This window comes from Botryllus schlosseri, chromosome 10 (genome assembly GCF_051294905.1).
Source record: "Botryllus schlosseri isolate E-star chromosome 10, Bs_hap1, whole genome shotgun sequence".
Classification (NCBI taxonomy): Eukaryota; Metazoa; Chordata; class Ascidiacea; order Stolidobranchia; family Styelidae; genus Botryllus; species Botryllus schlosseri.
The window spans coordinates 9979523-10003547 of NC_137245.1; the positions used below are offsets into that span (position 1 = coordinate 9979523).

General features: G+C 43.6%; 1 protein-coding gene across 1 annotated transcript; it reads right to left on the bottom strand.

Annotated features, from left to right (window-relative positions):
- Positions 1 to 1139: 1139 nt before the first annotated feature.
- On the bottom strand, positions 1140 to 22166 carry LOC145449091 (ephrin type-B receptor 3-like). The gene is made up of 16 exons (XM_080327561.1): positions 21165 to 22166; positions 18593 to 18657; positions 18083 to 18198; positions 17418 to 17657; positions 16369 to 16568; positions 15611 to 15715; positions 14158 to 14364; positions 12724 to 12832; positions 11027 to 11207; positions 8840 to 8921; positions 7498 to 7688; positions 6761 to 6896; positions 5800 to 6321; positions 4446 to 4507; positions 3150 to 3554; positions 1140 to 2513 (listed from the first exon to the last, which is right to left on the bottom strand). The coding sequence occupies exons 1-16, from the start codon at positions 21244 to 21246 to the stop codon at positions 2166 to 2168; spliced, it is 3051 nt and encodes a 1016-aa protein (XP_080183687.1). The 5' UTR covers positions 21247 to 22166; the 3' UTR covers positions 1140 to 2165.
- Between the last annotated feature and the right edge of the window lie 1859 nt (positions 22167 to 24025).

The window sequence follows — 24025 nt, forward strand, 5'->3', positions numbered from 1 at the left end:
CATTTACAACCGCCAGAGGGCGCAATCGGACAGTGTTAATTGCAGGTCCACATAAGTAAATATTAGGGATGGTGTGAACTTGATGTTCACGTTCGCGTTCTGTACGTGAACCTCACAAATTTAGACGTTCACGTTTACAACCGAACCTTGGTAGGTTCTTCACTGTGAACCTTTTTCATATATTGCAATTTTCACTTCATTATAACATCTTTCGTTGACATTTATTTCATTTCAACTGCGTGCCGCTTTATGCGTGGCGCTGGCAGCATAAAAAATCAACACTAAACGAGCATGCATGTACCTTGAAAATATCAAAAATTTTACTTGCTTTGTCACAAAAGTTTACTCGAAATATCCAGCTTTCCGTTTGTGAATATTTAGTGACTCTTTGCTGTGAGCTAGATTCGCATTCACACGACATCAGCAGTGGCAACTGACAAGAAAGCGTAGTGGTATAATCCTCTGCTGCAACACCTATGGGTTGCGGGTTCGAGTCCGACCGAGGTCGACTCCAGAATTCGAGGTTCAGACTATCCCTAGTAAATATCATATTCCGAGTTATCAACGATCTGCCTCACATTTTGTAGAAATAGAAATAAGAACTATTTATATTTCTGTCCGTGTTGTTTTGCGGCGTATATACACCGACTCATGATACACATAAACACGGTCTGTACATATGCATATCATGAGTGCATGATGTGCTTAAATGCCGCTGGAAGGTTGAGAAATAGTAAGGCTTTCTTTCACTCAATATCACTACGATGCGCTCAAATTACAATCCTTATATCAAAACAGTCTCAAAGCCTTTCTTCACAATCGCTCCATTTAAACATAAATACCATATCGCAATTCTTAAGGTTACTGAAATTGAGAATGCCGTAATGACATTAGTCTCGACACCACGCATACTTGGCAAGTGAGAAGTAATAATGACAGTATTAATGGTGGTGACATACCGCGTTTCAAATACTATTACAAAGTCAATACCTCTACCCTAATCTAGGTCACTCCTACTGCATCTTATCTTTATATTTAATCTGCGCTCAGATACCCGCACTGCTGCACACCCAACAATTTTCCGTTGCAAACTACACCCAAGTCCGCCATGAGCCGATATTCAACTCCCCACACCGCCATTCAATTCTGAATTCGTATTACGAAACTGGGCAAGAAAACAGAAAACACGAGAAAGTGCGGTACGAAAACTCAAAATGAGCGCAAAACATCAAAAGAACCCAAGTTACAAAGCAAGTAAACATATCATCAATATTGCAACGCGAACTCTCGCAAGTATTCGTGATAGCGGCGCTTCCATACGGCGCGGACGCTTGGAGAGAATCGAAAATGTCATGTTGACTTGGTGGCGGACGAAAACTGCCTGGAAAACGCAATGCTAACTTGTCTACAGCCACTCACAAAGCAGTAGGAGTAGCATTCAAGTTAAGTTCGTCTTTCGGATTAGGTTGCGGTGGCGTGGGTGCATCGCTGGTACCCGTATAGCGATGCAATTCGGATGTGATTCGTTCAATAAATTACGTAAATAGAGAAAAAAACGCGCAGTAAAGATCATTAAAATAGCTCCAATGCTTTCCGAGCTAGAAGCGAGTCATCAATCTAAAATTGTGATCTATAATCGCGGATTTGACACTACGAAAAACTACTAATCATATGCTGTCGTGAAAGCGATACGAGGCAGCCCTAGTTGCGATTGGAACATTGAATGCAGCATGTACCGATGGGACATCAACGTCTCTGCGCGCACTCGTAAAATTAACGCGATCAAATTATGAAGAATAGGTGATCATACAATTTTTCCATGACAACCAACAAGGGCTGTCATAAATCTAGTCATGGACTCTCGTAAAACAGTAACGTACCGGTACAAAGCGAACGCTCCCTAGTACTCTGTCGTAACCAGGCTGACAATTCAAGCTGCTAGGGTGTACTTGTGACGTCATAATCAAAATGACGTCACTACGCTTCTTTCCCCCCTGTCTGGACACGTAGCTGCAGTCCACGAGTGCCACTCTAGTGCCACCAGCAGTCTATCTGTACCGATCCAAGCTGCGTACTTCCTACACGAGTCCGTTTCGGACTACGCCAGACTCTATGCATAGTGACGTCACTGAAGATTTCTCGCAACGCGTGAGCGACGGATCGCGTCAAACGTTCAGGCACCGTTCGTCGCCTACTAAAACCGACGAGCAAGTGTCGTCTTGAGATAGGGAAGAAGATGATGATTCGCTTTCAGGGTAGTCCGGGTTTTGCCTTCGTAAAGGCTGCGTTTGCTCCAAAAACGACTGTCCCACTTCGTCCACAGAAAAATCGTTACGGCCATTCGGCGAGCAGCAGACTTCCTGCTCCATTTCGTCCTCCTGTCGGATTTGCAGCAGCGAAGAGTGTCGCAAAAACCGGTTCAGGTCGGACACGATCTTTTGAAACGACGGTCGACGGATCGGGTCCAGGTACCAGCATTCGAGCATGAGCTCGTGTAGCGCCTTTGGACATCCCTGGAACGAGAAAAGGATAGCATTCGAACATCCGCAATTATCGAATCTCGTCGCCGGAGAATAACGTAGTATGCATGCATTTAAAAGAAACCTGATAGATCAAGAAATATCATATTCAGTCATGATATTGGAAACGCTGAGCGCGTTTTACCACGGGATAGAACGCTAAAAGATGCCAGTGAATCGCACTTGATTAACCTGTAACGGCCGGCCTTTCGAATTTGAAATTGATTGTCAAACAATAAGCGCTTTATAGAAGATGTCGGCACTCGGTAACGTGCGGCAAGTCGGTTGCCAGGAAAGCCCCGGTTTCTCGGGCGTCATCAAACAGTGACAGTGTGATCAAAGCGGACATTGTTAAATTTCCGCGTTCATGGGATTTGTCTTGACTATGCGCAGATAGCAAAGTCGGAGCCACGTAAATCGTATCTCGTTATATAGCATTTTCGCAGTAACTGAGTTGAGGAAATAGGTGATAGTAGATTCATCTGCTTTAGAGACTTTGTACTATAATTCAAACGCACTGTCTCGTTACTGATACGTATAATGATTTGAGGACCCAATTCACATCTACCGCATGCCATCCGCCAAATTGAAAACAGTCAAAAACTTCCAGAAAAAATTGATAAGACTTACAGTGGGCGCGGGTAACCTCATCCCGTTCCCAATGCTCTGCATCACCTCGTGATTCGTCATATTCCAATACGGTTTCTCCCCATACGACATCACTTCCCACATCACAATGCCGAAGCTCCACACGTCGCTGGCAGACGTAAACTCCCGAAACCGGATGCACTCCGGAGCCGTCCAGCGCAAAGCAATCTTCCCGCCTTGCGTCGTGTATGTAGCGTGCGGGTCGTTCTCTAGCGTGCGCGATAGTCCGAAATCGGCGACTTTACACACGAAGTCCGAATCTACGAGGATGTTCCTGGCGGCCAAGTCGCGATGTACGAATTGCATGTCGGACAGGTACTTCATGCCATTAGCGATGCCTTGCAACATGCGGACGAGCTGGTGGATCGATAGCTTGCCCTCGTTTGCCTGCAACGTAATACGCATCGGATGAGGTTCGGCGAGCGTAATCACATCCATTCCAGCGATAAGGAGACGGCGCAATTAAAGTATTACAAAAAAATGCCGCGCGCTAATGAATCCGACATATGCCACGCGAATCTAGACTCGACCTCGCTTTCGAGGTCTCATCAATCGATTCGTAATCTGCGATTAGCGATCGATGATACACATTTTCCACTTGTTTTGATATTGACAGAATGCGATGTAGATATTGTCTACATGCTTTGACTTGAGGTGCGATGGGTGCTTCATTTGAAATAAGTTGCGGTTGAATAGGTTACTGCTGTGCTCGCGACGCGAATAGAGTCACTGTGCGACTAGCGTGGTGCGAATATTGTTTACTTAGCACAAAAGCTTCATGGCAGATTTCACGACATTAACGAGTTGTAACCGCACATTCCTCGTTAAGCGCAGGTACGGAAATTACTAGGGTGGCAAAGAGAGAAGTTATCATCATATTCATACTTATGAGTAAATAGCACGAGTACTTCTACTTTTTTAGTGTGGAAATGAACTGTTTTGGTTGTCCCAAAAACTATTAGTTGATTGACATCAATCTCTACACTTATGACATTACAGACAAATGGAACTTTGCGTTTTTGTGGCACATTTTGTATTCACGAGTCCCAGGAATGAAGTACTACAATTCAGAGCTTTTTAAGCCGATTTTGTACAACTTCCCGAAGCAACTAGGGCATGCCTAAGTCCACTACTGCAAACCATGCATTACATTACGTACTTTACGGCCGTTAAGTTGCGTCAGTGACTATACCAGCAGTCCAGCACCACAACTTTCTACACCCCGCCTTTTTAAATAAACTCACGGCCGATATTAAAACAGTCGACGAGGTAACTTACCTTTATGAAATGATACAAAGACCCGTTGTCCATGAACTCCGATATGATCATTTCCGGTTTATCTAAACAAAAAAGTAGGAACATGAACATTGAACATTCATCCACTGAGTCGAGGAAAGACTCGTCTCGGAAAAGATACCCATTACGATTGTAAACACAATTGGAACTCCCACAAGTCATTGACTAACGAAGGACATTAATAGGATTAAAAAGCGCTAATAATCATGTGCTTGAGCTAGAGATTGACGTAATGGGATTTTTTGCATTCCAATCAGTATGCGAATTCACAGTACCGTCCTACCTATCGGTTTCTTACAGAGTACACGAAATGTCTAATCGGATTCATCATACGAAAACGTGACGTGTGCACCAAGTCCCGGAAAAATTGCTTGTTACAACGTCAAATTAGCCATACAAAAAGCCGAGTTATGTTCCTGCTGGATGGCCGCACTTAACATGATTTCAGGTTTTTAGAAGTGCTCGAATCGCTGGCACCGAGTCTTCTAATGTTGCCTCATTAATTATTAAGCTGATGCATGAGATTCGTAGTCACGCTCATAACAAGCAAAACGAATATGCAGATCAATGAGTATCACTGAGTGATATATATCCAACGCCAAGGCGGCATGGGAATAATCGAAGTCAATCAACTTACATTTATCATACTCGAGTTAAATCTCAACATTGAACGATGATTACTTTCAATCACTGGCTGGCGTGGGGCATGAAGCGTGCCATGACTAATTAAACCATCAATATCAGGCTCAAACTTGGATCACAGCTTCGGCGACGCATGTTTTTACCGGAGTAAATATTATGAACGCTGCAAGTATCTTCGAGAATTTAGACTTTTAGCAAAGATCCGATTTGTCGCGCCTGTCTTCCGAACTCAGTCTTAACTTCATCGCGTGTCGCGTCGAAAAACACTAGTTTGAGCCTTATATCCGTCGCAGACATAACAACTCAAAATCGACCTTGGAAATTCAATTCCACGCTACCGAACCGATTATACGGGTATATATCGAGCAATACGATAGCTAACTATACTCCCGCATATAGAAAGACGTTCAAAGGCTACACCACGCAAGATACTACTTCTACACTATTTCGATATCTATCTCTCATTAATGACCAACTTTATGAAATCATTTTTCTTGTTCCTCAAAAGCAGCATGGCTAATATCGATGCAACATCAACTTTCCTTTAGGCGAAATAAATACACAGAACTCTTTTCAGCCTCGACACAGAATGCCAATTTTACGTGTTTGATTTTTAATTAGGAGACAAATATATAACCGGAAGTGGTCACTAACAAAGTACTTTTACTGTTACGGAGTACTCAAGTACACTTACGTTTGATGACAACCCCTTTCAATTGCAATATGTTCCGATGATCGAACTGGGCCATGGTGCATGCCTCCCGTAAGAAATTCGACTGGTCCTTGGCGCCCGCGTTGTCTTTGAGCTGCTTAGCGGCCACCACCTTCCTTTCGTTCCCGTCCATCATGGTGGCCTTGTGCACCACCGCGAACTCGCCCTCGCCGATCGTGTTGTGCAGCTTCAGATTGAGGGGCGACACTTCCTTGTTCATGCTCAGCACGGCGCGTCTCGGATCGGGATAGTCCACGTACGTGGTGCGGTTGGAGTCTGTGTGACTGGAATGATGGCGATGATGGCGTAGGACCACGCCTGGTTTGGAGCGGTCTAGTAAGTTTTGATTGTAGCCGGCGGGAGATTTGGCGGCTTTCTCCTTCTCGCTGTCTGTTTTTCTTTTCTTGTACAGGTAGAGCGCGCACACCAGCGCCAGCACGACTACGGCCAGTATGGCACCGATAATAACTCCCAAGCTACTGCCGGATGAGATTTCTTCTTGATCTAAAATGGAATTTTTTATCATAGAAAGCAGTAGCACCATGGTAATCTCAAAGATTTCACTACACAGGACGGAAGGCTCGAGAGTAGATGAGCGTTTCACACAGATACTAAGTAAGAGTGCGATCCGTTTTACACGGGTCGAGTGACAAGCTTTTTAACACTGCGTCAGTAGCACGAGATACATGTAAATTTTGCATATCAGAAAAAAAGTGATCTAATTCAGTTGTTCTGACGATTTGAAATGGGAAAATATCGATGACATAATTGCACAATCAATTCTTATTGAAAAAAAAAACGAAGATCTTCGGCTGACACTCGTCGAGGGTAATCGTCAGCAACTAACAGAGAATTCAAAACAATGTTGTATATCAACAGTCGTATCATAGTTGGTACAGTGCATACAACGAGAAGACATATTCTCAGACTTTTCGACCCTTACCAGCAGGAGCTTTGGGCGTTTTGAACGATGCTTGAGCGCTGTATTCCCCGGGTCCAGCAGAGTTCCTTGCGCGTATCCGCACGAGATAGTCCGTGTTCGGTTCCAAATTTTCCAGGGAACAAGCCGTTTTTACAGTCTGCAATAAGAAGGCGTACCATACAAGCTACTGATACACAAGCGAGGCTATAGCTGTGGTAACTCGCTCCACGATATTAAGAGACATATACTTTCAGAATACTAGTAAAACTCTTGGAGGTACAGATCCCCAGTAAACAATTGAACCATATATTCATATTGAAACAGACCCGAATATTTTCGACCGAGACTAGTCGGGGTGAATTTTAAAAAACACCTCTGTTGATGCACATAGTTCTTTTTAAATCTCTATGTTCGTTGCTGACGATTACCCCTGACGAGTGTCAGCCGAAACTGTTCAGGTTTAGTGCAATAAGAATATACCGTTGTAAGTGAGTTCATAACACAGCTCCAGATAATGGGTGCATTACTGCATTCGGTCGAATAATAATACTATTCTGCCAGCTATGGATTCGAACATCATGACGTCAAACTGAAACATGACAGTGACGTCGCATATAGCTAGTAAAATGTCTACATTCCCGATATTTTCACTAGATGTTGAAGGTGAAGTTATGCTATCATCACTGCCCTAATTGAATTAATGACATTCAATACACTAGGTTACTTGATTATCGTTACAGTAAAATTAAAAATCTCACCTTTACAACAACCGGATCTAAAGTGTTGTCCTTCGGCTGTTTCGGGGGATATTGAAAAGTGGACCTTTGCGGCACGACTTCGACGTCATATCCCAGAATCTTTCCGCGGGGATTGGCCGGCGAACGCCAGTTGATGACGACCGAATTCACCGACGTGTTTTTAACGTAGATGTTGGTCACAGCGGGCGGAGCTGAATGGAAAAAAGTTGTTTACGAAACTATAAATCACATGGGAGAAGTTCTCGTGTATATTCAAAATGAATCGAGCATCGTGTGGGTCTAACATTTTACTTATCGGCCAGTATCCGCTTATATAAACAACCAGTTGAATTGGTGATTTCAACCAACTCGACACGGTCCATCGCTAAAAAATAAGGCTTTAGTTACACGAGTAGTACCTTGTCATTAGAACACCGAGTCGCGAACAAAAGCCCTATGGGAAACTTTCTGAATGAAAGGTATCCTGGCATATATTTCGAGAAGCACCGTTTATGCGCTGTGATTGGAAAGCGGTGTCTCATAACAAGCCGCCGTAATAGAAAGGGGCACTGCGATATGATTCACCAAGTCGTAAGTGCGCGATTTCGCGTCTGAGAGAAAATCTGAGCAACCCACAAAATCGATGCAGCGATACTTACGTTCGAGATATTGCCCATCATGTCATGCGAAACCGGGCATTGTTTCAACACAATACTATTGATATTATCGATATGAGCTTGTTTGAGAATATACGGTAGCCACGTGCCAACGTTCACATGTACGACACGACATTCCAACGTGCTGAGTATCGCAATATCGCGAATCGAAGAATTTTCACCATTTTCGCGTCCTAGCAACAGCTGGGCACACACAATAAAACTTCGACGTCTGATTGGTTATGCCCGTTCATTCACGTACCCTAACGGTTTTCATTCCGTGGTTTTGGATTACGGTGTGAATCATTGGCAGCGACCATTATGGGGATCAAAGAGAGACGGCTAGCTGCGTTCCATGAATATTAAACGGGTATAATTTTAGCGCGAGGTACCTCGGAAACCTGCCGGCACTTTGATCTGCTAACCCCGACGCAACATCTCACATGAAATGCGATGGGAGATATGACATATCGCCCGCAGAATGGAGACAACTTCCCAAACAAAACGCCGTATAATATGATTGGAATCAGCCAAGTTCACGAACTTTATCGGGTCGTTTTCGCTTGCTATGCGCAGGAAATGACAGCGTCAAGCAGGATTACCGTGACCAAGGCGTATAAATTCGAAGCAATTCCGGGCCGTTCGCATATCAATCTTAATAGGCTAATCGCAGATACAGTAAACGTCTACCGTAAGAAGTTAAGTACCTGCTTCCTGCGTGATGACATCCACGGCGAGAAAACTATTCGGCGATTCCAAGTAGTCCGAAACTCCGTTACGTGAAACAATCTGAAACAAAAATGCATATCATAAAAAATCGGAATTGTCTTATATATTCATACTGAAATAACATGAATATTTCCGACTGACACACCACACACTACTACAGAATTGAGAATAAAATTGTGTATCAACAGAGCCGCATCACCGAATGGAATCTGACTTTGACCGGGTCGCAAGTCTCCATGGCGCTCAATTTGCAGCATTGTGCACAATATATATAGGAATTATGTGATTGAAATCGTTCCACTCAAGAGTGAAATGACACCACTTTCATAGCATCTAATAAATATTCAACAGTCCAACAACGCGTTTGCGACGAAGTGTAGCAATTTTCGGCAATTTCGCTCAAGACACCATTCCAATTTCACTTCAACCTCTCGCGACTAAGGTTTCAAGTGTTTGAGGTGCTTCCCGGCGCTCTTGTGATATCTCAGGCGATAATGAGGACCTGGTGGCCGAGAACTCTCCACCGTCAGCTTTCAAAAGGACTCGAGGGTTTGAAATTACAAGCGTGCCAAGGAATGAGACGCAAGCACCCTCCAGTAGATATCAACAGGTCCGCTGATTGGATATTATTATTAGCACGCTTCCGCACATCAAAGCCGCCGAAATCAGCAAAACAAATCGCAACTTTGAAACGCATATAGCGATATTTCATTTTCTACAAACGCCCGATAACAGATATTGTTACATTTCATATTTCACCCGGTATCTCTTTTCAATGCCGGAAATTAAGTATTCATACGTTGAAAAATAAATGCCTTCGTATTTCCTGTGCCGATGATATGCTAGCTTCTCAAACACGGCGTCGAATTTCACGCATATAATAGGTTAATCGCGGCTATCTCATCGAAACCTTGACAATTCTGAATTTGGGATCAGATTACGCGTATCATCGACACGGCGGTATACAGTATTTCAAATCGGTGCAAAACACGCGAAATACACCCGTCAGACCCCGGCGAGGAGACTTCTAAACGCGATCTAGTTCATAAATAAACAGGGAGCTAATAAAAGAAGGTCATGTTACCGAAAGACATCAGTTGTCGCGACCGGAACAGCGCTTCTAAAATCAGGTAAATGCCAGCTAAAGGCATTACCGAAACAAACAATGCAATGGACACGCAAATAGTCGGATATCACTATCGAGACTAATGGTGGCAGGAGTAAACAACGAGGTCAGCGCGCGGGTTAAACTAGCAGAAAATAGACTGTACTGCCAAAGATTCCAAACGGCGCCCGGCCGAACTGTGACAGATTTGACAGATGCCATCCCGTCGCGATAAAATTTCGCCAATATCAAATTCGGAACGAACCAGTCACGAAACGGCTCAACGGTAAATGACGTGTTCCTTTTGTGCGCTGTTCGGTGCCTTTTCATCGCACAACCCATATCCTGAGCTCTATTCATCGGGAATGGCTTGTGTTTGGAGGGCGCGTTATATTAGCAAATACCCGCGATGCGCAAATGGGCGCGTTGCTCCAACAAATGACAAGTTTCCGGGGTTGGAGCGGTTTGTAAAGTTTCAAATCAATTTTATCCTACGTGTGATATCCATTCGGCGGATATAATTACAGCACGCACGCGATATTCGTCGCCGGGATTCAACACGCAATTTACGACATCTGGAATATACACAATACAAGACGAATGCGCAGCGATATAATCTATCACGCAATCACTCAAAATCAACCTGTAATGCTCGCTTAATGCCGCTCACGGTATTCTTACAACCTTTGATAAACCGTGATAAACACGACCGAATTCCAAGGGCCACAAGTATCCGCGAAAATTGCGCACGAACTAATTCGCCCGTAATTCTCCCAAAGATGAATCCGCGATTTGGACCTGCGCACGGTCTTTAACAGGAAGCGATTAATGCCGCCGCGTCCGGTAGGAATAAACGTTGCGAGATCGCAATTAAACGATGTAATATGGGGCGGGATTTGCATGTCGCGCTTTAAGTGACGGATAAAAATAGATAAATACACGTCATACAGAACCGCGAGACTGTTACGGAATGTTACTGCATAACGGACGACAGTCACGCTGTGTCGAGTCTTGAAACAGCAAGAAGAAACTGTACAACCGACTTTACAAATTCACCCACCTCGAATACGTAGCGGGTGTAAGGGTCCAGATCTCTAACTTCGATGTTGTTGTCATAGTACTTGTTGATGCTTTGTACCGAAGTGGCCGTGTCTGGATAATGCTTGGAGGATATGTACGACACGCGTTCGGGGCAATCGTAACAGCGCCGGCTTCGGACGGCGCATGTTTGGCACGAGAATCTGCATTGTGACGTTAAAATATGCGTTAGCGTACAGGAAGTAGAGCACGCCGATATCCAGATGAGTCTAGCAACATGCTGTTAAGAATATAGTGACGACACCGCGATTGTGACGCCACAATCACGACCGGCTAGGACAGTGGTTCTCAACCTTTTTGTATTCGCGGACCCCCACGAAATTTTTGTTCAACTTTAGCTCAATTATTGTGCAATCGTCATTTGTCTTGTGCAAATGATAACTGTAGGCTAAGTGATAAACAGCAACAAAATGACTTTTCTTGAAAATAAGATCATACTATTCATGTAGAAATTGGGTTGACTTCTATTATTTTAAAGCGAATTCTGCAACTGCATTACTTGAAATAGCCTACGTTGCCCTGCCTTGAAAATCCGCGCCTTTGATTTGATATGAACGAGTTCCGAAAATCCATTTCCACAAATATAGGTGGGGGCGAATGTAATAATAACGCGTAACGCTTCCGACGACACGTTTGGGTATGATCGCAATAAATATGGCACCAAAATTGACAAACAAATTTTTTAAAGAACATATAACTTCAAGCCTGGTCATTTCTATCTAGCAGCTTATCTTGAAGTTATCATGGAAAAAATACTCATGTATATTACAGGAGAAAATAGATTTTTGTAAACATTTCGAAGACACCGTGATTGACCTTACTCATCCAACTTTTTCCCCGCAATCCCCAACAAAACAGCTCTAAACCGCAAAATGTTTGCATCAGTAGGTTATTGGCAATTTAGCAATTAAAATGAGTCTGCACAGTAGGATATTTCATCTCAGACTGCCATTCTGTTGATGTGAGCTCTGGAGTTTTAGTAGTAGCCTAATGAAGCGAAACTGCCTCGTGATTTTCTTAATTAAAAAAATACACATTAGGTTATCCGCTATTTTGAGGCTTCGCGGACCCCCTGAAAAAGATTCGCGGACCCTCGGTTGAGAACCACTGGGCTAGGACATGTCGTATTCATTTCACTGATTCTATCTATAGTTCTATACTATATCATGGTCACTGGCGTGCCAAAATCACTGGATTTGCCATTATAGTTCCAAAATTCTTACAGACTTGTGAATCAAACGATGGGCTACTACCGAGATACTCAATTCCGGCTTGTAAATTATATTACACCTGGTAATAGAAGAATCGTGTATTTGCCTTATCACGTTTCTTTGCGGGTTTGTGGTTCAAGTTACGTGCTACAATCAAGAATAATAACGCGATACTAGCTACACTATGTGATGAAAGCCATTACCAGACAAAAAGCGGAAAGTACATCGTATTCGGGTGTCTGTGGCTATCACGTAAATCTAATTAGACAAAAAACGTGTCCAAGCTGCTGCGAGTTCGGAAAATCGCAGATTTTGGAATCGGGTAACTTCTTTAAATCTCTCGACTATAATCTCCACCAATACAGTACAACACAAAACACGCGGCCCGCCCCGCTCGTGAACGTTCGGATCAACTGCGGGGTTAAAACAACAAATCGACACGGGGTACCTGTAATACAAGTCCTCGCGGTTTCCCAAGTCTGTCGGTGTATTCCAAGCAATGTACACACTGGTGGAGTTCACTCTCTTCGTGTTGAGAACCGGCGCTGACGGTATTCCTAAGGAAAACAAGGATGACGATAAAGGCCTTGCTTACAGGCAACCTGAAATAACCCGTCTGCCTGTTTGGCGAGAAATTTTCAAACGTTAACTTACGCAAGGTGGAGTGACAGCTTTCATGCACAACGGCCATTATTCAATTGACCGTTCAAAAGTTGTTTTGCGGGCGGTGACTGGGGGTAGCGACTAAAACAACAATGCGCTACTAAGAGCAAGCTGGCATTTTTTTCGGCGCTGCGGCTCCGCGTGTGATTTTAACGCGTTAAAACCGGTGTGGGATAACTAGCAGTATAGACGGGCGCCGCGCGCATCGCTACAGTAAGCGGCATGACTCAAAACCGTCCGTGCAGGCCGTCGTATTGTAATTGGTTTGGCAAAAGAGTCATAGGTCTGTATTACACACAGACGCAGGCAAAGGGGATAAAGATTTGAACAATATGCACCACTAAAAGTACAGACAGTGGTCACGGTCAGGTCAGGTAATGGGACCAATAATACATGGGAATCACCCAAAACGTCACACGACATTACAATGCCTACTGGCATACACAGCAGTCGTAATGACTGCTGGCATACACAGCAGTCGTAATACCAGTGCTATTATAAGTAATATTAACTGTGCCACCTATCATATGCAACTCCAACTACATTTAGAACTAAACGGCATCAAACGCCCCATCTACAACTAAAAAATGCACCCGTTAATAGCTGACCGTTTCAAAAACATGGTCAGAACTACAGCGTTTAACGAAGGTGCTTGGGCAAAACGAATTGATCAAGTCACGTGATGAACATATTACGTCACCGGCGTATCGCCATATCGCGTTCTGCGTAACTCGACACACCGTTCCCTAATCGGGATATCAAATCTCCCGGCGAAGGTGCGCCGCACTAGCTATTCGTAACTGGACGCCTGGTCCTGTTACGCGAGGAATTCGCAGGACAATGCAAAGTGGCGATCACACCAACGCTGGTGCTAACAATGCGACATTTCCGAGCTAGAACTAAACAAAAACCAGCCAATCAATCCCAGAATAGCAGCCCTTCTCTTCCCACAGCGGACGGAACAATAGCGAACGCTAAATCCACAAAAGTCAAGAATTTAACCCTTGACTAGCGTATGAACGCAGGCGTTGCGATTTCAAATGCCGATGAATGCTTAACAAATCTCCGGAATTCAAAATATGTGTCGCATCTCCGAGCCTATTCAGCGTCATCGCATATTTCAGGGCGTGCGGGGGTCTTTTACGAGGGACGCACACAATGGATATATTTCGCGATACATTCGCAAATCAATACATAACAACATATTACGGATACTTACGGGTACAAGCGGTGCTAGCTCCTTCTTCGGGAGCTCTGGCATAACCCGGGTGACAAGGGCACGAAGATAGTCCGTCCGTTTGCACGTTGATCAAAGAAGCGGATATGGCCGGCGTCGACGTGTCTTCGGATAAAGGCCCGCTGTTCGCCGGGCACGGGGTGCATTTACCGTTGCTGACATCGGATTTGTAAAATCCAATCGGGCAAGCTAAATAGGAACGCACAGCATGGATATCGTTGTATATAAAAGGTCGCATTCCTGAACATACACAATGGGCATTGGATTGTGATGTTGTCATGTTTCATAATTCCACAAAACTCAACGATTAGATTGACGTTGTCGTCATTGTCGTTCATTAACATACCAGAGGATCATATTTAGATCGGCGGTTAGCATTGGAAACGAATCCTTATTTATTCAGCTGTAGTATGCGTTTAATAGATTGAATGGCGAAAATTTATTCAATTTATTCAAAAACTCGATTTCAAATCCCAAGTCACCATTAATGAGGGATAGATTTTGTACATGCATGTTGCTATGAAAACCAGAAGTTCGAAAATGCGGATCTACAGTCCAGGTTACATAATCAGCAAGCTAACCTCACATTTAACGTATATCGGTCATCTACCTTATTTACCACTGGGATACCATGAAGTCCCCTTCATGTTACATATTACTACTGAGTCGAAGCAGTATAAACCACAATACTTTGGCGATATAAAGACACGTGCTAACTTTGAACTGAGGATGGATATGAAAAAACTGACGCATATTACATGATGCATATCGACATCGCGTGTCTACCTATAGGATAAACGCTGGAATAAATTAGAATTGGGAACATCAAGCCCACACTCGCGCATTGTCTGAGGGAATCTCACAGTCTCCCGCGGATGTCCGGGGTATCATTATATAGGCATCGGTTCGTGCGAACCGAATTAACTTTCGAGATAATCCACCAGCGTTCGCATTGCCTTTGAAAGTCGCAGCTCGCACGTAAGGATTATATCACCTTTCCGCGGTCAGAATTAACAACATCGCATACCGCAGTCGGCTCATAATCTCCGTCAAATTCGGGAATCGTACGCGCAAAAGACCAAGTGCAAACACACTTTACAAAATGATGAATTTAACCGTCCCCGCCCGACGCCCGTAAGCCCGCGAACCCAATAACGCAGGTGCGCGCTCCGACGCGGTAGATCAAAATTGCGAGGGAATTATCCGCCTATGTATGTTGGATATGCCCCCGGCTCGACGCTGACCCTTGGCCTTCTGAGAACGCTTGTATTCGACAGGTTGAATTAAAATCGCATCAGTCAACGGCCGTGTACGGATGCGTGCGCAACTGACAATATTTGCAGAGGCTTCTGCGAAACACACGCTAATTCATAAACCGTATCAAATTCGAGGCGCGGAGAGTACTTATTTCGACGAGGAATTAAAAGACACTCACGTATGCACGCCGTGGAGGCGGAATTCGGAAAAAATCCGGCTTTGCATCTGCAGCTTCCAGTGATAATCTGCCATTCCCCGGTACTGCCGCAGTAGTACGTCGGCACTGTATGCAAAAAAGCAGAAGATAAACGAGCGTGAAACAATCCCATCACTCTGTATAAGCACGTTTTCAATGGCGCATTCAGCAGCATACAGAATGTCGCAACCATATAAAAATTACGCTTTGGCATTGCCACAATCCCAATATCAAAGGTAATCAAATTATCCACTTTTTCCACTCAAGTAGAACAAAAACCAATGCCGTGAATTCCTACTCGATTACAAGCGACAGTCGCGATTTTCAAGACGTAACAAAAGCACTTCAAGTACAAATATCAATTGAAAGGTCTCAAAAGTACTCCAAGTAGTTTCGAAAAGCAGGTTGGGTCGAAAGTTCGCATAATTTCGGCACTTCGATCAGTTGGGGCCATACTCAAAATAGCAAGATACATCTTCGCGACTAACTCAAAATGACTCAGGTAATTAATTTATTTGTTCACCAGTTACTGTTCACTTATCCCAAATATATTTTCTACTTTTAAAATCCAAAGTGAAAATGTTACTGGTAACTGGTCAAGTAGAAGTGGGCGTTGTTCTAAAACATGACCATTCATAGTACTGCAAGTAGGCTAAGCCTATTTCAGTACTTCGAAAACGTGAAATTACTGCGATGACGACCACATCTGCACCGTATAGAGTCAAAACATCTCCACCAACCTTTATCGCTATTCGCCTCTGCGTTTCCAATGCAAGTTCCCGGCACCTTCACCAAGGAGGCCGCCTTCTTCCCGGTCATGGTTTCCGCGAAGCTGGCCAGCGAATGAATAGTCTCCGTGCAGTAATAATAGTACGCCCGCAAGCTAACGAGAGACATGCACGCGCCCTGATCGCGGGCGGCGATGTAGATGCCGCCGGTTCTGTAACAAGGCCAAATTATGATAATAAAGCGGCGAGGCAGGAAAATACACGATTCGAAACGCGTTTAATTGGAGCTTATTCCTGTAAAATCACTGGATCGACCGCCAATCGACGCGTACCAATGGTAATTGCATAGCGCGCAAGTTTCGGAGGTTAATTTTACCTCAATCGCGATCGGAACCCTGAGCACTTACGCCGGCCTAATTTCATGATTAAAGCTTCTAAGATTAGGAGTTTTCGAAGTTCTGAACGGAATTAGATGGGAAACAGAAAAGGCCTGTTCCCAGTTGGACATCGCCAAATCTTCATACTCAAGACGACGGCCAGGCGTCGTACAGATTACCCTGTTGGAGTCGGCTTGTTAAAAATGCATGGAGGGCAGTTGTCTCGCATTGTGGAAGACCTACGCCGCCTTAAAATAGCGCATACGAAACGCCCCGCTGAGATTAAGATTTTTCCCAACCAATTAGCCACAAGTAAGGCGCTAATCCTGTAGGTACAGTATCCGGTTGGTATCCGGAAGATCGCATTGCAAAATCCTTTTAGCTTAACCCTAATCCGTTTTATGCAGCCGGATTCACTACCGAAGTCCGTAATACACACATTCAAAGCATATAAATACAGGTCGTCTTAGCATCAAATGGTCGATGCGAAACTTGAAGTTATAAAGTCGGATAGACCTGATTTTGATGAATGTTTTGCCGCGGACGTTGAGCAGTTAATGGATCTCTGACTCAATAAAAACTCTTCAGAGTTCAATAATTACGCTACGATTACGAATATGTGTACCGTCTTAGACGCGGTAGTCTAATATATCACCACTGTCATCGATCAAAAGAGATGCGTACTTTTTCAGCCCTTCGATAGTAAACGTCTTCTTATTGACGATGGTGTTTGAGTTGGCGGCCACCGTGTCGATCTTGAAGTATGACCTTTCCTGCCAAGGCGGAAACGTGCTGGAAGCCACGTCCCGCTCGCTCCAGTAATAAAACAGGTTGAAAGTCTGACGGCATCGGTCCATGTTCACCTCGTCCCAGTCGCATTTCGTTATCGAGAATTCAATGTCGATGTTGATGCGAGACGCCCCGCTAAAAGGTATAAGGTGATAAAACATACATCTTTTAACAACGTAAAAACCCGAGAGGTTGACATTTTTGACGGTAGCACTTTCACACAGAAATCTTACACCCTAATCCTACACATCTAATTGGCCACCAGCTTGTAAATAATACCAGCAGTCAATCGGCTCAAGCCAATTAATGAATTATTAAAGGCAGATGTTCTATGTGCTATATAATATGCGATATCCGGAACTCAAACACTATATACATGGTCAAATAGTTTGATATATAGGTCGACATGAGGCATTTCCTAGAGACAATTTACAAAGTGTGAAAAGGTCGTTATGCAACGGTATTTTATGATTGAAAAAAAAAAACACTTTTGTGATATATATCAGGTGATACTGAGCAGTAAATATGCATGACAGATGCACGTAACAAAACCAACTTACTGTGTACTTATAAAAGGCGATCGCAACCAGTTATTACTGTCCCTTTGTCCGACTTTGCATACTTGGTAAGACCGTATTAAATTGTTGTCGCTGTCGAAGTTACTGACCTCTTCCCACTGAAATAACGAAATTGTTACTCAACGAGACACTAATTAAGAAGTAATCGTAACATGCATATAGCGATCACAGGCTTTCCGCGAGTCGCACTTGAAGCCTTTCCCAACTAATCTCAATAGAACACAGGATTTCGCACGACCCACATGTCTTCAAATGACCCGTATGAAGATTAGATTCAAACGACACCGCTGCTATGTATATACCCGGAAAGATAAACGTTGCATGTCAATTTTGTAGTGCCGTGATGGTTGAGATTGTTTGACTGCGAATAAACAACTATTGGGACTCAAATACTGCGCTGCATTCAACTTAGAGAGAGACCATCAATTCATCATCAATCTGTAACCAGCTGCGACGCGTTGTTGCGTTGTTTGGAGATAAAATGCAACTTACCGAATCTCTAGGTTCAACAGTCCATCTCAGGTCGCTTGTAGCGATTTTCGTGTTGTACAAGTCGTCTGTTATGGAGAACGGAAATATTACAAGTCTGCATTCAACTTGAAATTGCGTTTCGTAAATACAACTCGCGAAAGTGGTGCGCAAATCCGACGCCCCCGAGGGCGCAAAGCAATTTCGCAGAGAATGTCTGGTTATTATCGGAGTTATGGTCGATTCGCAGCGTATGGGAGATTACCAGACCGCAACTAATGTAGCCTTTCTTAATAAATGGAAATCGATTAATCGGGATAAAACAAGTCTTAATTGCGGAATCGGATGCTAGTCCTACGGCACGAATCGGCACTGCGCACGGTAAACTTGACCCGACAAGTCTGAAGTACACCCCGTATTTGGTTATCTTTACCACTTCCGCCGCGTAATGATAGCTTTTACACTATTAGAAAATCATACTCAACGACATCTTTGGTGCAATGTATGTCATATGAATCATGCATATCTTATCTAAATCGTGGATACTAAACTTTCAGGATGCTATAATACTTATTGGCGGTAGTTGAACCAATTCGCGGTCTGGGAAGAAAGTTACAACTTGGGAACAGTCTGGTAATTAGCGGAGACGTGTATGGTGAAAGTTGGTGGTCGACCGTATTCCGTCATACTCCAAAACCATAAGCCGTGGAATGTGGAGGTTTCCAACCTCCAATTTATGGTTGGGTACTTTACAGGACGATTACTTAACTCAACTCGTATGACATCATAAAGCTAATCAAAATGTACGCTAATGTAGGCGCTACCGTCGAGCGCGCGCGGCTTAACTTTAATCTTCCATTTTCCAATATTTCCCAAGATTTGAGAAGGAAATTGACATTTATTATACGTACCAGGTCTTGACGCTGGGAATCTAATTTACGCGTATTATACCCCGGATTAAACACTAATGACTCGCTCTATTTATCCGTATTAATTCATCTACTGCCATTTTGGAGCGTGCTACGAAGAGGAAGCTGGATCGGGCACTTTATATTTTCCACATCGCGAACGAAAACGGACTTTCTCCGCGCGTTGACTCTTGAATTACGCAGATACGCGCAAATATTTGCTCAGCGATGCCCTTCTGAGCAAATTTTGGCTTTTCAAACAGTATCATGGACCCCTGACTTGGTTAATGGTAGGGGCAGTCAGCAAATTACATTAACTATAATATCGCAGTATCTCATGCTGAGTGTCGACGCTGACGCAACTCGTATCTTCGTAACGATCTCGACGTGGTAAATCCGAAATTCTATGTTTAGAGTAAGCGAGGGCGGAATGACTCAACTTTAGAGCTTGGTATCGTGAAGTTTCCAGGGTAGTGTGGTACTAACAAATTTCAGTTCGCTAGATTGCCAATCATGCAATTAGAGATCGACACGCCGAGTACTAGTTCACGACCTTATTACGCGCCGTAATCAGACACGTACAAACACGTCCGATGGAAAATAGGTACTACAGCCAAATTCCAAGTTCAAAACTGCCGATTTTCAATCACATCGAAAATCACAAGCATCAATCGCATAAATAGCTTAAATAACAGTTACATATGTGGCGGGTTGATATCTCGAGTTCGAGAATAACCTCGGGTGTAGGGCTGGGCAAAATCGAGTACCTGAGTGATTCGATTCTGAATCACGTATTACGCTTCGAGTCGAGTCGAGTATTCGAGTATCACTCATTATGACGTCACATCAGAATATAGTGGCGAGATAGCGTAGCAATATAATCCACAGCTGCAGCACCAATGGGTTGTGGGTTCGAGTCCGACCAAGTTCGGCTCCGAAATTCCGACCTAAGTGTTGGAGGTTTAACTAGGCTCGGCCTCGCCATCTCATCCGCGTAAGCGGTGTCTTATAAAAGCGTAGAAGTGGGCCTTGCTACACGCCGGCAGCTACGGAATAAAAATGAAGAAAATCGGCATGGTGTAAATGACCATAGTAGTCGACTCACACCATGAATATCTCAAAAAAAAAAAAAACAATCAAATGTACTATGTCAAAGTTCAAATATGTACCATTTATGCCACCACAAAGAATATAATGCCTGTTATCCGTCACATTAGATACTTTGGTATTTTTCGACCATACCGATTCCATTGCACTTCTTGACAACGTTGTGGGATGATCATGACTTCGGAACTGTGTTATTTCCAGTAACATTCGTAGCTTTGTACTGTCTCGTATGCTAAGACACGGCATATCAGGGTTTCAAGTCTTCCTCGGAGGAAAATAGCATAAAAACTATAATTATCGTTAGTAAATTAATTTTCAGTTGCGAGAAGCGTATAATTTCAGTACTCGAAAAAATCGTCTTTTACTACTCGACTCGAATCATTCAAATTAATACTCGATTCAGATTCGAGTACTCGAATCATTGTGCCCAGCCCTACTCGGGTGTTAAAGCGATAATTCGCGGAGAATATAACATACGTTTGTAGCGGCGGTAGAAAAGAATGGAGTGATTTCACAAAATTCAGAAAGTCTTTGCAGTGAAAATGGACGATTTTGAAACTTCAATGATTCTAAGTACTCACATATAGCTCCATCGACGGTTAGCAGAGATATCCACATAAAAATCACAGTGTTCATAATCCGGAGGTTGGTGCACACACCCATATCCCTCACAATTCCGTGTCGTATTTCTAATAAATGTTATTCTATCAAACCATTCATGTGATGCCTAAAGTTAAAATATAGTTGAAAAGTACCGTAGTTGTTAGTAACTCGGTAATAGTAGGCTATATCTCTCACAAAACCTAGCTTGGCTCTGACGCTCATAACAACGATTCTAGTTAAATATTTCCTCGTCTGAAATGACTATCTGATGCGCTATGACAATTCCATTACATTGCATTACGCAACACACTTGCGAAATACACTCTCACCCTCATAAGACATAACCTCCTACGCTCGGATTAGTGATCGTAGAATGATCGCGTAACGATAGAGCGTTTACAATACGTCGCCGTGCCTTTCTTCGCGCTCTCTCGTTTCAAGTCCGAGAAAAGAGCCGAACTGTGCTTTTATCCCAACCAGGAGTTTGTGTAGTTCAAGAGTTTCCGTAGTTCATCAATTCGGAATTCCCAACATTTCGTAATTCCACAGTCGCGGTATGACTTTGTATACCAACTGACACAGAACACCTCACTATATTAACTCTGCCCTGTATCATACGTACGGTATTACACCATTACCATCGCGACAACCTATTGTTTTCAGAAAGTAACCTAGATGTTACATTATGATAGACGTTCTAATGCTGTAAATAGCGCCGTAACACATTACAAAAGGGTACTTACGACACAGCCAATTAACATGTCACTTGAAACATTTCCGATAGGAGAATTATAGGGGTACAAATTGCGCCTTCCGGATGCTAATTGAGACCACCTACGTCGGACGCGAAAAGTATAATATCGTATGTAGTTGGTGGCTTAGTGTGATACAAGAAGATACGCAGGTTAATCTAGGCTCCTCCTCGACATCTCATCCGTGTAAGCGGTGTCATTTAAAAGCCTAGAAGTGGGCCGCGTTACAGGTCGGCAGATACGGATTTATAAAAAAAAATTGACCTCGTATAACTGACCATAGTGGTCGACAACACCATTAATACCACAAACAACAACAACAAGAAGAAGATATGCATTCACACACTGTGATAGAAATTCGTGACCGGTTCGAAAGTACATCCGGGGCCTACGATAAGTTATCATAGGCGCCGCTACATCACCAGAAAGGGTGATTAAAGGAACTAAATATCATTTACTAGACGCCATGAATATCGTAATCACACTACGAATTCTATACGGTAGCGAGATGTAAAGTACGTGATCTAGTTAGGAGAACATAATGTGTGACAATACCCTCGAATACACACTAAAAGCCAACGCACAACGGTCACTACAAAGCATACCACGCACCGATATTGTAAACTCAGCTACATCAATTATGCTTTTACGCAGTAAAGCGTACGCCGTTTGCCGAGTAAACAAGAGCGCGAGCTGCGCAAAACAGTCGCGAATCGCGTGGCTTCAATGGGAAAACCTCACACAAAAACCAACTGGTTAGATCTGTAACAGATAACAATTTTGCGGCCTGATCGAAACCGTACCTGCCCATTAGCGAATAAGCTGGCCGAATTACGGTTGAAGTGGCTTGCTGATGCGCGGCTTTTGCGAAACCCTGAGCTAATTTCCACGCATTTGCCCGATACCTTGCTCTGAAAATATCCCTTGTAGTTTCATGCTAATTTTTAATTTTCTCGATAGCTTACAGGCTACTGCGTGTAGTCATTACAAAGGCAGACACGCATACATGTTCTTTGGCCTTTATTAGCCTACTATATTAGTTGGTCTACATCTTGATTGACACCAAGTCGCTTCGAATCGTCTCTTTCTTATGATTGCATCACAATTCTTCTGGTATTTTTGATGCATAAAATTACTAATAGATTCCGATTCTGAACATACATGCGGTCGATATATGACAACAAGTTGCCTCTACTTTATGAATTCGCAGCGCATTCAGTACTCTACAAACTTGACTTTTACACCTTTACGCGTCTACGCTCTCAGACAATATCCCCTGAATAATGAACGTGCTGATTAGTAAATGTCGCGCGTTAGTGTTAGTGTTGATCCTGCATCGTTCAGAAAAAGCCTCGCGGCGCTGTCTTATGACGAGCCGTGTACGGCGACTGCACCATGAAACCGCGTGTGTCGGTTCGTGCCGGCGCGTATAGTTTTGAGATACTCTGATACGCCCGGGATGAAGTTTTATACCATTGTACAACGAAAAGACAAACAAAGCCTTTCAACAGTGGAAGCGACTTATCTTTCGCACGTTCCCGGCTAGAGGATCGCGGTAGGTAGACACACAATAGCTACGATGTTACCTCTGATAACAGCGCGTCAATGTGCTGTGCATTTTGCAATCGCATGATAAAGTGCCATATTTGCGTACTCGCCCTGGCTCGTGTCAACACTCGACCCGTTTGCAAAGAGCTTGCTTAGTGTAGGATTAAAGATAAGCTTTGGATACGTATACTAAAATCAAGGTGGCAGCTACGTTTGTTTTTTATTGCATGACTTTTTTATCACGACAACAGGGAATGTGCAAGGCTAATGCAAACATTGTTGCTGATAGCTCTGCTACTGATAACTGTGTAGTGTGTACAGTGTACACGTTTTCTAAATGTGTTAGCATAACTGCCTGAGATTCGAGCTTTCCTCACATTGGTTCAATCTGAGTCGGCCGGCCGAGAAAGTATCACACTGAGGGGGTTGCCTCGTTTGAGACTGCATTGCGTATTGGTCTTTTCTGTCAAAGTGAGAATGCTTAATGCAGTCTGTTAACAACTTTCAATACTAGGCTGCAAAGAATTAATCCCCTACTC